The sequence below is a fragment of the Cetorhinus maximus genome, chromosome 3, assembly GCF_964194155.1.
Source record: "Cetorhinus maximus chromosome 3, sCetMax3.hap1.1, whole genome shotgun sequence".
In the NCBI taxonomy this organism is placed as follows: Eukaryota; Metazoa; Chordata; class Chondrichthyes; order Lamniformes; family Cetorhinidae; genus Cetorhinus; species Cetorhinus maximus.
This window is the reverse complement of record NC_135881.1, coordinates 65,228,950-65,242,564: the sequence shown is the minus strand read 5'-3', so window position 1 is coordinate 65,242,564 and position 13,615 is coordinate 65,228,950. Positions and strand designations below refer to the sequence as shown.

General features: G+C 41.3%; 1 protein-coding gene across 1 annotated transcript in view; it reads left to right on the top strand.

Moving 5' to 3' along the window:
- Positions 1 to 13,615, top strand: part of krit1 (KRIT1 ankyrin repeat containing) — a 63,832-nt gene that overhangs the window by 48,404 nt on the left and 1,813 nt on the right. Inside the window, exons 12-14 of the mRNA XM_078538486.1 lie at positions 1,773 to 1,939; positions 11,824 to 11,911; positions 13,222 to 13,428. Of these exons, the coding sequence (XP_078394612.1) occupies positions 1,773 to 1,939; positions 11,824 to 11,911; positions 13,222 to 13,428 (462 nt within the window). The remainder of the gene's footprint in view (positions 1 to 1,772; positions 1,940 to 11,823; positions 11,912 to 13,221; positions 13,429 to 13,615) is intronic.

Below are 13,615 nucleotides of genomic sequence, written 5' to 3'. Positions count from 1 at the left end.
AGTTGTTTCGTACCATAAAATTTATCAGTTTTTTAACTGTCTTGTTTTACTCCTGTCCTGTCTGGTGCTGATCTTTGCAGCCCTATTGTAGGGAAGTTATAAAGTAGAGGCCCCGTATCCTGAGCAGGGAGAATTAGTGGGAGAGCCATCCATGTTGCTCTTTTGGTGACTGTAATATTGTAGCATAGGTTGAGCCCTGGCACCAGGTAAATTGCTTCTTACCCACCCCTTTGATTGTGATGACGCATGTTTTGTGCAGACTACAGAAAGAATGAAGAGCAAGGGAAAACAGGTTGACTTCTATTTCTGATTAACTGGTGTTCTAATGTGTAGGTTTTACCATTGCCGTTTGATTTTACTTTTTATTTTAAAGAGTTGTGTAGCTCATTCAATATTACATTATTACAAGGCTCCTAGGGGCAACACCTTCCAAACCCATGACCGCTACCATCTAGAAGGACAAGGACAGCAGATACATGGGAACATCACTACCTTGAAGTTCCCTTCCTAGTCACTCACCATCCTGACTTGGAAATATATTGCCAAGCCTTCTCTGCCACTGGATCAAAATCCTGGAACTCCCTCTGTAACAGCACTGTGGGTCTGCCTACACCTCAAGGATTGCAGTGGTTCAAGAAGGCAGCTCACCACCAACTTCTCAAGGGCAATTGGGGATGGGCAATAAATGCTGGCCTAGCCAATGACACCCACATCCTGGAAATGAATAAAAAAACATATGCTTGCTGTCAAGAAAACAAGAAATTGTAATATTCTTCTTCTGCTAATAACCCTAGCATATTTTCTTTTGTTCTGGAAGTCTGGCTGTGATTGGATTAAGTGTAAAGTAACGGCAAGGGTCTAAAGCCAACAGTGGTTTTGATATGTTAAAGAACCAAGAGGAATTTCAATCAGAATTTTACAAAAGCAATAACAGGAATAGTTTTAAATTGAGTTGTTTTAATTCAAAGGGAGGATATGCAGGTTGTAAAAAGGTGTAAGGGAATAAGGTAAAGATAGGGTAAATTTGTATGTACAAGTCTAAGAGCTAAAGTAAAGAACAATTTAATCAATTCTGGGAAGAAAGCATTTCTGAAGAGACTAGATGAGATAATAGAGAGATTAAAGGGAAGGAATGCATTTAAGGAAATACTGAAGCCTATGTGAGGTGGATAGCTGCTTAGATCTCCCAGAAGGCAGCAGGGTAGCTGGCCAGAACCCTAAGAAGACAGTGTGAACAAGGCCATACTGAAAAAACCATTTGCTGCCAGCCTCAGAAGACACCCCAAGGGAAAAGCACTGTGTGGTTAAAAATTACTGGACTTCTGTAGAGTGTAAAATCTATTAGGATAATTACTGAACCGAAAAGGGGAAGGTTAGCTCTGAGGGTAGTTAAATTAGTGGAACTGTTTTAAAGTATTGTTTACTGTGTGAAGCCATTCGTGTGTTTAAGTGTAGTTATGTTTTATTTGTTTTTTCTTTATTCTTTTAATAAATTTTTACTATAAAATCAAGTAGTTGGGGACATCATTTCCTGATTTCAGAACCGCTCATCATATTATACAAAATGCAAAAATCATTTTGGCAGCTGTTTCAAGTTTCCCTCTGGTATTTGAGCAGCTCAGCATTTACCATCCACCATGCCAAAATACTGGCACATATGATTGCTGTGAAAATCTTATCTGTTGACATAAATTTTGTTAAATACACATGGCTCATTGTATATGTGCACATTGTTTATGTATATAATATATATTTTAACTTGTTTGTTCAAGGTGGATGATCCATTGGCTATCCTTATTCTGTTCGATGAGGCACGTAGTAGCCTGCTGAAAGGATTATACCCATGTGCTGACACTCAATTGATAACATTGGCTGGTCTCCTCCTTCAAATCATCTATGGAAATTATGAAAGTAAAAAACATAAGCAGGGATTCCTCAAGTGAGTACAATTTTTGATTCGTTGCGGGCACCACTGGCAAGGCCAGTATTTGTTGCCCATTACTAATTGTTACACTAAGTGGCTTGCTAGGCCATTTCAGAGGGACGCTAAGAGTCAACTACATTGCTGTGGGTCTGGAGTCACATTATAGGCCAGATTAGGTAGCAATGACAGATTTCCTTTCCTAAAGGAAGAATAGTAGTGTGCCAGATAGATTTTAATGACAATTGATGATAGCTTCATGGTCACTGTTACCGAAACTAGGTTTCAATTTCTTCAATGTAGCAATTAACTAAAAGCTGCTGTTAGGGTTGGAAGAAGGTGTGTTTTAGTCCAGCCTTAAAACAGGGCACATACAGGCTCTGCTTGCAGTTGCAACTAGTTAATTAGATAACTGGCTTAATCAGGTTTTCAGAGGCTAGGTTCAGAGAGTATAAAAGTAGGCTATCTTATAGTGCTGACTTTATCTGCATTGCAGTATGTCCTTGGCTGCAATCGAGAGCTTCGGTTGGAGTTTGGTGACTGAGGGAGTTTGGTGAGAAGAGAGGAGGTGCTCCTTTCTTTTTCTACCTTTGCTCAGAAAGATGAGCGGCAGCCTTGGTAAGTAGGAACTGATGAGTAAATTAGAAAAGTGTAATATTTTCTAAGTTCCTACACTTAGATTTAACTGTGAAGCGCCAGAAATAAGGGAAATTTAGGGCCAATAAAATAAAGTAATATAAATAATCCAAAGAAGAATAAAGTTAACTTAAGGGAAGTAGAATTAAGACATGGCAAGGCAGCTCAGTCAAGTGGAATGCATGTCCTGTAATAGGTGCGAAGTCATGGATGCTACCGGTGTCCTAGTTGACCACATGTGCAGGAAGTGCCGTCAGCTGCAGAAACTTGAGCTCTGAGCTTCTGAGCTTGAGTGGCGGCTGGAGTCACTGTGGCACACCCTCGAGGCTGAGAGCTACATGGATAGCACGTTCAGAGAGGTGGTCACACTGTGGCTTAAGGGCCTGGAGACAGAGGGGAAATTTGTTACCACCAGGCACTTCAAGAGGAGTAGGCAGGTAGCTTTCCCTTTCGATGGAATATACCTTGATGTGCCCAAACAAATTATTTTTTGAAGGTAGCCCATTGTTTAGCTACAGTTTCTCCCACCAATCTTTCATTCCAGTCTATCTGGCCCAGCTCCGTTCTTGCCCCATCGAAGCCAGCCCTCGTCCAGTTAATTATGAGGTCACGCTCACAAAACGTTTTTCCATTTTAGAAGCTGGTGAGGGCACTGGTTTCACAGAGGAGAGCAGTCAGTGCCAAGTTTGTGGCACCATGAGCTGTTCAGCTGTGCAGGATGGGAGGAAGATGAAAGGAAGAGCTATGGTGACAGGGGATTCATTGGTTAGGGGAACAAGACAGGTGTTTCTGTAGCCGTAGACGTGACTCCAGTATGGTATGTTGCCTCCCTAGTGCCAGGGGGAAAGATGACACAGAGCAGCTGCAGGACATTCGCCTAGGGGAGGGTGATCAGCCAGAGACCGTGGTCCACACTGATACCAATGACTTGGGTAGGAAGGGGATGTGGTCCTGCAATCAGAATTTAGGAAGCTAGGTAGAAAATTAGCATGTAGGACTTCTAATGTAGTAATCTCCTGATTGTTCCCAGTGTCATGTGCCAGTGAGTACAAAAATAGGAAGATAAGGCAGGTGAATGCATGGCTGGAAAGATGGTGCAGGAGTGAGGGCTTTAGATTCCTGGGACACTGGGACTGGCTCTCGGAGAGATGGCACCTGTACAAGCCGGACTGGTTGCACCTGAACAGAGCTGGGACTGAGTTCCTTGCGGGGCGTTTTGCCAGTCCTGTTGGGGGGGGCTTTAAACTAACTCTGCGGGAGTGTGGCAACCAAGAAAAAATATTAGAGAGGAATACCAGGGTGCACAAAATACTGAGATGGACAGATAGCACTAGTATAGAGAATAGTAACTTAATAGGTAACGTCAGAGTAAAGGAAAAAGTAACAATCTAAATCAAGGTTACTATGCATGTATGTGAATGCATGGAGTGTAGTAAATAAGATTGGGGAGTTACAGGTGCAGATGGCCATGTGGAAATATGATATTGTGGCGTTAACAGAGACCTGGCTCAAGGAAGGGCAGAACTGGGTGTTAAATGTTCCTGGATACAAGATGTTTAGAAGAGATAGGAAAGGAAAGAAAGGAGGAGGGGTGGTAGTATTGGTTAAGGAGAGCATTGTAGTGCTGGAGAAAGAGGGTGTCCCAGAGGGTTCAAGGACAGAATCAACTTGGCTAGAGTGAAGGAACAAAAAGGGTGCAATCACATTGCTTGGTATAATCTATAGACCACCAAATAGTGAGAAGGATGTAGAAAAACAAATCTGCAGGGAAATTACAGAGAGATTCAGGCATTATAGACTTTACCCAATTGTAGACTGGGACAGTGGTAGTGTAAATGGTGGAGACTGACAAAAGTTCCTAGATTGTGTTCAGGAGAATTTATAGCAGTATGTGTCCAATCCAACAAGATTGGACCTGGTTCTTGGAAATGAGGTGGGCCAAGTAGATCAAGTGTCAGTGGTCGAACATTTAGGAGACAGTGATCATTGTATTGTACTGTTTAGGATGATGATAGAAAAGGACAATAGGCAATCCAGAGTAAAAATAATTAACTGACTTTGATGGGGCAAGAATGGAGCTGGGCCAGATAGACTGGAATGAAAGATTGGCAGGAGAAATTGTAGCTAAACAATGAGCTACCTTCAAAAAAGAATTTGATTGGGCACAGTCAAGGCATATTCCATCAAAAGGGAAAGCTAGGGCAAACAAGTCCAGAGCTCCCTGGATGAAAAAGGAGATTGAAATTAAGATAAAGAAGAAAAAGTGTGCTTATGACAGGTGCCAGGAAGAAAATACAATTGAAAACCAAGAGGAATAGAATACAGAAGGTTCGGAGGGGAGGTGAAAAAGCGTATTAGAGAAGTGAAGAGGGATTATGAGAAAAGGCTGGCAGCCAACATTAAGGAGAATGCCAAAGTCTTCTATAGGCATATAAAAGTAAAATGGTGGTTAAAGGAGGAATAGGGCTGATTAGGGACTTAAAAAGGAATTTACACGTGGACATAGGGGCCATGGCCGAGGTATTAAATTAATACTTTGCATCCATCTTCACCAAGGAGGTAGATGCTACCCAGGCTATGGTGACAGATGAGGAAACTCTGTCACTAGAAGGGGTCAAAATTGATAAGGAGGAAGTGTTGAATAGACTGTCGGTACTTAAAGTTGACAAGGCACCGGGACCGAATGAGATGCATCAAAGGATATTGAAGGAAGTAAGAGTAGAAATTGCAGGGGCACTGGCTGTAATCTTTCAGTCTTCCCCAGACTCAGGGAGGAGGCCAGAGGACTGGAGAATTGCAAGCATTACGCCCTTGTTCAAAAAAGGTTGTAAGGATAAGCCCAGCAATTACAAACCAATCAGTTTAACTTCAGTGGTGGGCAAGATTCTTAAAACAATTATCTGGGATAGAATTAATAATCACATGGCAAAAATATGGGTTGATAAGGAAGAGCCAGCATGAATTTCTAAAGGGGAAATTGTGTTTAGCTAATTTGCTGGAGTCTTTTGAAGAGGTAACAGAAAAGGCCGATGAGGATAATGCTGTTGATGTGGCGTACATGGACTTTGAAAATATAAAATGAGTGAAATTTTGAAGGGAGTCCAGGAGCAGAAAGATCTGGGTGTATATGTGCATAGATCATTGAATGTGGCAGGACAAGAGAGCAGTTAATAAAGCATATGGTATCCTGGGCTATATTAATAGGGGCATAGAGTACATGAGCAGGGAGGTTACGCAGAATTTATATAACACACTCGTTAGACCTCAGCTGGAATTTTGTGTACAGTTCTGGGCACCAAATTATAGAAAGGATGTGAACACATTGGAAAGAGTGTAGAAGAGATTTACAAGAATTGTTCCAGGGGTGAGAAACTTCAGCTAAGAGGATAGATTGGAGAGGTTGGGACTGTTCTCCTTGGAGCGAAGAAGGCTGAGAGGAGATTTGATAGAGATGCTCAAAATCATGAGGGGGCTGGACAGAGTAGACAGGGAGAAACTGTTCCCACTTGTAAAAGGATCAAGAACTAGAGGGCACAGATTTAAAGTGATTTGCAGAAGAAGCAAGTGTGAAGTGAGAAAAAACTTTTTCACACAGAGTGGTTCAGGTCTGGAATGCACTGCCTGGAAGTGCGGTGGAGGCAGGTTCAATCAAGGCATTCAAGAGGGCATTAGATGATTATTTGAATAGAAACAATGTGCAGGGGTACGGGGAAAAGGCGGGGTAATGGCACTCAGTAATAATGCTCATTCGGAGAGCCGGTGTAGACATGATGAGCCGAATGCCTCCTTCTGTGCCGTTCAGATTCTGAGATTCTGAGTTTTTATTCTTTGAATTTAAATTCCACCAGTTGTGGTGGGATTTGAACCTGTGCTCCCAGACCATAAGCCTGGGCCTCTGGATTACTAGTTCAGTGGCATTAACACTGCCACTGTCTCTCCTTAACATCTCTTAAGTGATATGTCAAATGTAGACCATTAGATTAGATCCACAGGGATTTCAATTTCAAGATTTTTAACAGCTCCCTCTACTCTATCTCCCACCAGATTATTTTAGTAGTCTGGGCCAGAAACCTGCATTATTTAATGTTATAAACAAACATGTCTCACTTAAAATAATTACATTTAGGAAGCCCATTATTGCCTATCTTAATTGTTAGACAGTGGGTATTATTAATGGAAGGGAAAATACCTCCCAATCTTGTATTTGGGGGGAAAAAGCAAAATGGTCTTCCTTTTTGGAGCATATCTTTGTAGTTTTGGCCTTGCAGAGAGCTGCTATTTTTGGTCTCTTGTGTTCTACTTAAAATACTACAGCCCATGTAACAGCTTAAAACCATGGCAGTTGCCTGGCTAACTGTAGCCACTCATCACCAGATGAACCCCAGTCATTTACATGTTCTTAGTAAGGGCAGCTCTCAATCTGTTTCCAGATATGTAAGGATTGACTTCCATTACATCAGGAAATGAATATTTCCTAAGATTTACAAGATATTGTGTGCTCTTTGGAAAGAGAGGTCAATAATAGTACATTGTACAGAACATGCTTTCCACAACACTTTATTTCCCTATCACTAGAAAATTAAGAAATTGAAATGTCCGCAATTTTTTTATCACAGCACATTTAATGATTTCAAAAACTGCAGTAAACAACATATCAGAGCACTGTTAATCAGGTACAGGATAAATTACAGTTTGCACTGTGTCCCAAAGTAGTTACACTGAGGACTGAGATTTTGGCTTACACCTCAAGAGTGAAACTCAGTAGTTTATTAGCATCTTCACCTATTGATGTCTTGAAACATCTTTTGGAATGTTGTCTCTTGTAGAATGGTTAAAAAGAAAAAAAAAATTCTTACAGTACTCAAATGTTGGTTTTTGCCTGCATTATTGACAGCACTGAGAGTACCACACAATTCAACAAGCAATGATAGCAAGAGATGTGTGCTCAGTAGCAGATATCATTCACATATATCATTTAATATTATGATACTGTACTGAGGTTATAATTGCAACCTCTGATGTCTAACCATAAGCTTAATTGAAAGAAATGTAATTGGAGAAAATAATGTTATTTGATAAAATCAAGTTGTGCTTTTCTAATTTACAGAATTAAAGCGTTAGTGTGAAATTCCCCTGTCAGCTATTTTAACAAAGTTCTTAAGCTATTTTAAGTCATTTCTCCCCTTCAAATTTAGATGCACAGCATGATTTCAGTGTATATAATGTTATAATTGGAGCAAGTGATTTTCCTATGAATTTTACCTTAAAAGGGCAATTTCCCCAAACACTTTCTTCAGTCACAAGAAGTTTCATTGTAATCAGGATTTTGTTTTCAAGTGCTGCTATTCTGCCTATTGTAACAGCTGACCTTATAGTCAACAACCTCTCAGCTTTGCTCCACTGAACTCCACTTTCATTTACACTCCAAATTTAGGCAGTACCAGTAGGCAAAGTAGCGGTTAGAACGACCAGGTGAAAGTGTCCTTAGGCATCAGTATTTTCCTTCGACCAGTGTGAATTTTACCACAACTCCTCTATGATTTGTGGCAATTTTTGCTGTGTAAACATATTTGGTATCAGTACAAAACATTAACATCCTTTTGATGGAGCTTCATAAAAAGAAAAGTATCAGAAACCATGACACCAACATATGACATCAAGTATGCCCGAATAGATGGTCTAACCATGGTGTAGCCATGGGATCCCCTCTAGGTCCAGCAGTCGCTAACGTTTTTGGCAGTCTTCAGGAGAAACATGTTTTTGATGGAATGAGCCCTAATGTCCTACCCGGTTCATATATCTGATATGTAGATGATAGTTCACGATCTTTGAATCTGCAGCCGAGTGTAAGAACACACCTTAATGCGCTACATCCCACTCTCAAATTCACTTTTGAGATGGAGCAGTATAATGTGCTTCCTTTCTTCCACATGCTAAATGGGAAATCTGCTTATGAGTTCTCCAATACCGTCTACTGCAAGTCTACCTTCACTAGTCAATACACACATTGGGATTAGTATAGCACCACACTCTATAAGAAAGGCTTTATCAGCAATCTTGTAGGTAGGGCCCTAGCCATTTGCTCACCTTGCAAGCTTGACGCAGAAATAGAGTGCATCAAAGCAATCCTGCAGGATAATGGCTATCCTGATCAGATCATTGTCTGATGTGTTTCGTGCAAACTCACAAATGGGCCAATGGCTGCTGCTTTTGGACATGAAAAGTGCCCAGTTTACCTCAAATTACCCTGGAAAGGCAAAGTGTCTCAAAAATTTGAACAACAGGTTAAGGAAGCCACTTCACTTTGCTACTATGCCATGGCTACGTGAATGGTATTTTCTACTGCTGTCAGTCCAAAAAGACATTCTGCCTACTACACAATTGAGAAACATCATGTATGAATTTCAGTGCTGGTGTGATGCCAGGTACTTAGGCCGTACGTCCCAGCGATTGGCAGATCGAATCAAATATCATGTTCCCCTGTTTGTAGTAGGCAGAGTACAGACCATTCTCAACCAGCCCTTGCTTGAAAAACCCAAAACAAAACGTCAGTTGTTAGATGTGATTCCACGATTGGGCAGCACTTGCTGAACAATCCTGAGTGTATTCATAGCTACACTAACAACCAATTTAAGGTAATCAGTTGAACTTGTAACATGGCTCATTTACGCTTGCTAGAAGCAACATGCATTCATATTCAGGGATCTGTATCTGCAAACAAAAGAAATATGTTCTGACAGCATCTGAAGAGAAAGACAGTTAATGTTTTGAGCCCGTATGACTCTTCTTCAGAGGTAAAGAGAAGTAAAAATGTGGTGAAATTTCTTCTGTTTAATGGGGGGTGGGGGGGCACAGAAGAAGCTGGATAGAAGGCCAGCGATAGGTGGAGGCAAAGGAGAGATTGCCAAAGATGTCATAAACAAAAGGTCAAAGGGGTGTTATTGGTGGTGGTACTGGCTATGGGAGGTGCTGATGGTGACATTGAGGATAGAAAGCAGGATGTGATAATAGCAGGACAAGGGTAAGCACTCTGGATAGAACAACATGAGCAAGTGACAGATGGCCCTAGTGGGGGTGGGGTAGGGAGAGGGGACAGTGGTGGGAAAAAAGATCGAAAATAGGCTAAAAGGTGGGGATAAAACAATGAATAAAAATGAAAATAAATTATAAAAATAATAAAAATAAGTGGGGGAAGAAATAAATAAAAATGCATATTGGAAAAATGGGGTAAGGATGCAGGAGAGAGTTCGTGGTCTGGAGTTGTTGAACTCAATGTTAAGTCCGGAAGGCTGTAAAGTGCCTAATCGGAAGATGAGGTGCTGTTCCTCCAGTTTGCGTTGAGCTTGACTGGAACAATGCAGCAAGCCAAGGACAGACATGTGGGCATGAGAGCAGGGTGGAGTGTTGAAATGGCAAGCGACAAGAACGTCTGGGTCATGCTTGCAGACAGACCGAAGGTGTTCCGCAAAGTGGTCACCCAGTCTGCGTTTGGTCTCTCCAATGTAGAGGAAACCGCATTGGGAGCAGAGAATGCAGTAGACCAAATTGAGGAAAGTGAGAGTGTTTGTTCCTTTAGACAGTGAGGAGGGGGGGGAGGTAAAGGGGCAGGTGTTGCAACTTCTGCGATTGCATAGGAAGGTGCCGTGGGAGGGGTTGAGGGTGTTGGGGGTTGATGGAGGAGTGGACCAGGGTGTCTCGGAGGGAACGGACCCTATGGAATGCCGACGGTTGGGGGTCGGAGGGGCATAAAGGGAAGATGTGTTTGGTGGTGGCATCATGCTGGAGTTGGCAGAAATGGTGGAGGATGATCCTTTGAATGCAGAGGTTGGTGGGGGGAGAAGTGAGGACAAGGGGGACTTGTTTCAGATTTCCAGCATCCACAATATTTTGCCTTTATGAAAGAAATATGTTCAAGCCTTGCACCTTTTTGAATTACCAGGGAGCCTATAGTCCCCTGTTGCTTTCTCCATGGCAACACTTCGGCCAGTCAAAATTAACTGGCCAACCAATCAGCAGTTTTTTCATCTGATGTATAATTTTTTGTGATTATTTGATATTGTGTTTGCCCTGATTGGTGCAAGATAAAAAGCTTTGGCAATGTGACTGTGTTCAACAATATTTTTCCTGTACTACTTTGTATTGGGCCAAATCATCTGGTCTCCGAATCGTCGGAGACCGAATGTACGACTTAAGATGCTGGCTGTGATCCTGCGGTAGTCCTGACGCGCTGATTTCCATGGGGATTCCCCAGGAAGTTTGAACTTTTGAGGGACATTTCCCCCCTGCTCACCAGGACTCTCTGCAAATGTCCCCGACTCTGAGTTAGAGTCGGAGACTTCAGATAGTTCCGATGTACTTCACCGGATAGCTACCCAGGAAATGTTAGACAGAAAAAAACCTAGCCTAACTCCCGGATAACTTTCCAGCTGACCTCCAATCACCCGTGCTGATCCCCTGACTACCCACCCTGACCCTCGGCTTAACCCCCTGACCCTCCAACTACCCCATCCTACCCCCTCTGACTCCCCAAATGCCCCCTGACCTTTCGACAACCCCTTGACCTGCCCCTTCCGACCACCCCTGAGGGGACCCCACCCCACCACCACCCACCCCCGCTAGGGCCATCTGTCACTTGTTCATGTTGTTCTTTCCAGAGTGCTTACCCTTGTCCTGCCATTATCACATTCTACTCTCCGATCTTAATGCCACCACTAGCACCTCCTTTAGCCAGTATCACTATCATCAACACACCTTTGTCCTTTTGTCCATGACATCTCTGGCAATCTCTCCTTTGCCTCCACCTATCACTGGCCTTCTATCCAGCTTCACCTGCTCCGCCTCCCTTAAACAGTATAAATTTCATTACATTTTACTCCTCTTTAGCTCTGAAGAAGAGTCATAAGGACTGAAAACGTTAACTCTGTTTTTTCTCCACAGATGCTGTTAGACCTGCTGAGATTTTCCAGCATTTTCTGTCTTTGTTTCAGATTTCCAGCATCCGCTGTATTTTGCTTTTATGCTTTTTCCAGAATTTATCTTGACTAAGATCAGGTAAATTTAATATAGAGCAAGAATTAAATGTCTAAGTTTCTGACACGTGACTGGGTTTCATAACAATGCATTTGCCACAACTGAGGTAATTTATTTTGCTATTTCACAGTGTTTATCTTCAACATGCTTCAATGTTCAACTGCTGAAGTGAACACCGGTTGTCCATTTTGTTATGCACAATGTTCATTATCTTAGTAAACTTTTATGCATTTCAGTGAAGAAAATCTCAGGTGTATATTACCGTGTACCAAACTGAAAAGCAAGGCCCCACATTGGATTGGTAGGATTCTACATGAATACAAGGTCAGTTTAAATAAATTCTTTGATATTTTGATATACTCATCACTCTCCAGGTATTGAACTCCTCAGCACGCATGTGGCAGATGACATGGAGTTGCAGGCATTTCTCCACATGAATAGGGTAACCCATGCTCTTGTATTTTTTTTTGCATATGGATTGAAAGTGGCATAAATTAGACCTGAATGTTAGTATCTTGACTGCCCTTTTAATTAATGATGCATGGCATGGAGAAGTTAAATTACAGTTGCAAAAGAGGAAGGAAAGTGTACTGTAGATAAGTAGCCTATCACTTCCCTTGTGTAGAGTTTCTAATTTTGCACCCCCAACAGACAAGGATACAGATTGAATATGTGGCTCAGATCAGTAGCTTGAAACAAATGAGTAAATTGAAAATCTAACCTAATTAACCATATCAGTGCCTGTGGCAGCTCTTGCAAGAAAATTCCAAAATTCTTCCTCTGCTCTGAACTTTCCTTATATCTATCCCTGGTTCAAATATTTATCCAGTTTTCCCTTAAAAAGTACAATGGTCTCTGCCTCCTCACTGTTTTATTGACAGTCTCAAATTGATGACTCCTTGTCTCCATAACCAGAGATGAAAATCGCTCTTGCTCATCGCTCTAGCTCTACTCTATCAAGACAACAATAATTTCAAAAGCCTCTATTACATCTTCTCTCAGTCTTCCTTGCTCCAATATAATCCCAGTATTTCAAGACTCATCGTAACCATAGTTTCTCACCATTATTTTAGTGAATTAATGATGTACGCTTGCTGGATATCACGTCCTTTGTGCAATGGAATGCCCAAAACAGCACACAGTTGCTCCAACTGTGATCTACCAGATATGCATTGTGAAAGGCTTGCTACCTCTTGGTATAGGCAAATGGAATAGTATTCGTTCTTAAAACCTGCAAGTTCTGAGTTGGTTAAGCAGTTCATGCTGGTGGTAGCTCCACGTGGTGTAAGGCACTTAAAGTATAAATAACTATCTAAATTAAATATCTTCAGTGTTGAAATATTTTAATAACTCTGAGAAAAATATGTAGTCATAGGCAGTCTTGAGTTACAAACCATGAACTGATTAATACTGAGTGGGATTTAATAAAATGTTATTGTTAACTGCTAAATAATCACAGTTGTTAATTGAAAATTACACTATTTGCCAACAGCATTGTATGTAGGTCTTAAACTGCAATGTAGATATGCCTAGATATGGTCATTTTTCTATATAGATATCAGATTCTGTCCTTTTATGCACTGGCAATGTTTTACTTCAGAATACATATTTTAAAAGAATATGTTCTTTAACAGAGTCTTAGCAGCCGGGAAGGAATCAGTAAGGAGATGCACCATCTTCAACGTCTTTTCCTGCAGATTTGTTGGGAATTTCCAACTTATGGAGCAGCCTTTTTCACAGGACAAGTATATACTAAAGCAAGCTCAAGTAGTCATAAAGTCGTCAAGGTGTACGTTGGTGTAAACACGAAAGGTCTCCATCTGCTAAACATGGAAACTAAGGTAAATTGATGATGCAGTCTCCCAATGAATTTATAATGTAACGAACATGCATTTATTTAACACCTCACACACTTCATGTGATGAATTACTTCTGAAGTGGTGACTTTTTATAGGCAATTATTGAGGAAGGCTAGTTCCTTAACTCTATATTAAAATTTATTTTTCTTTTCCAAGGACAGGGGTATAA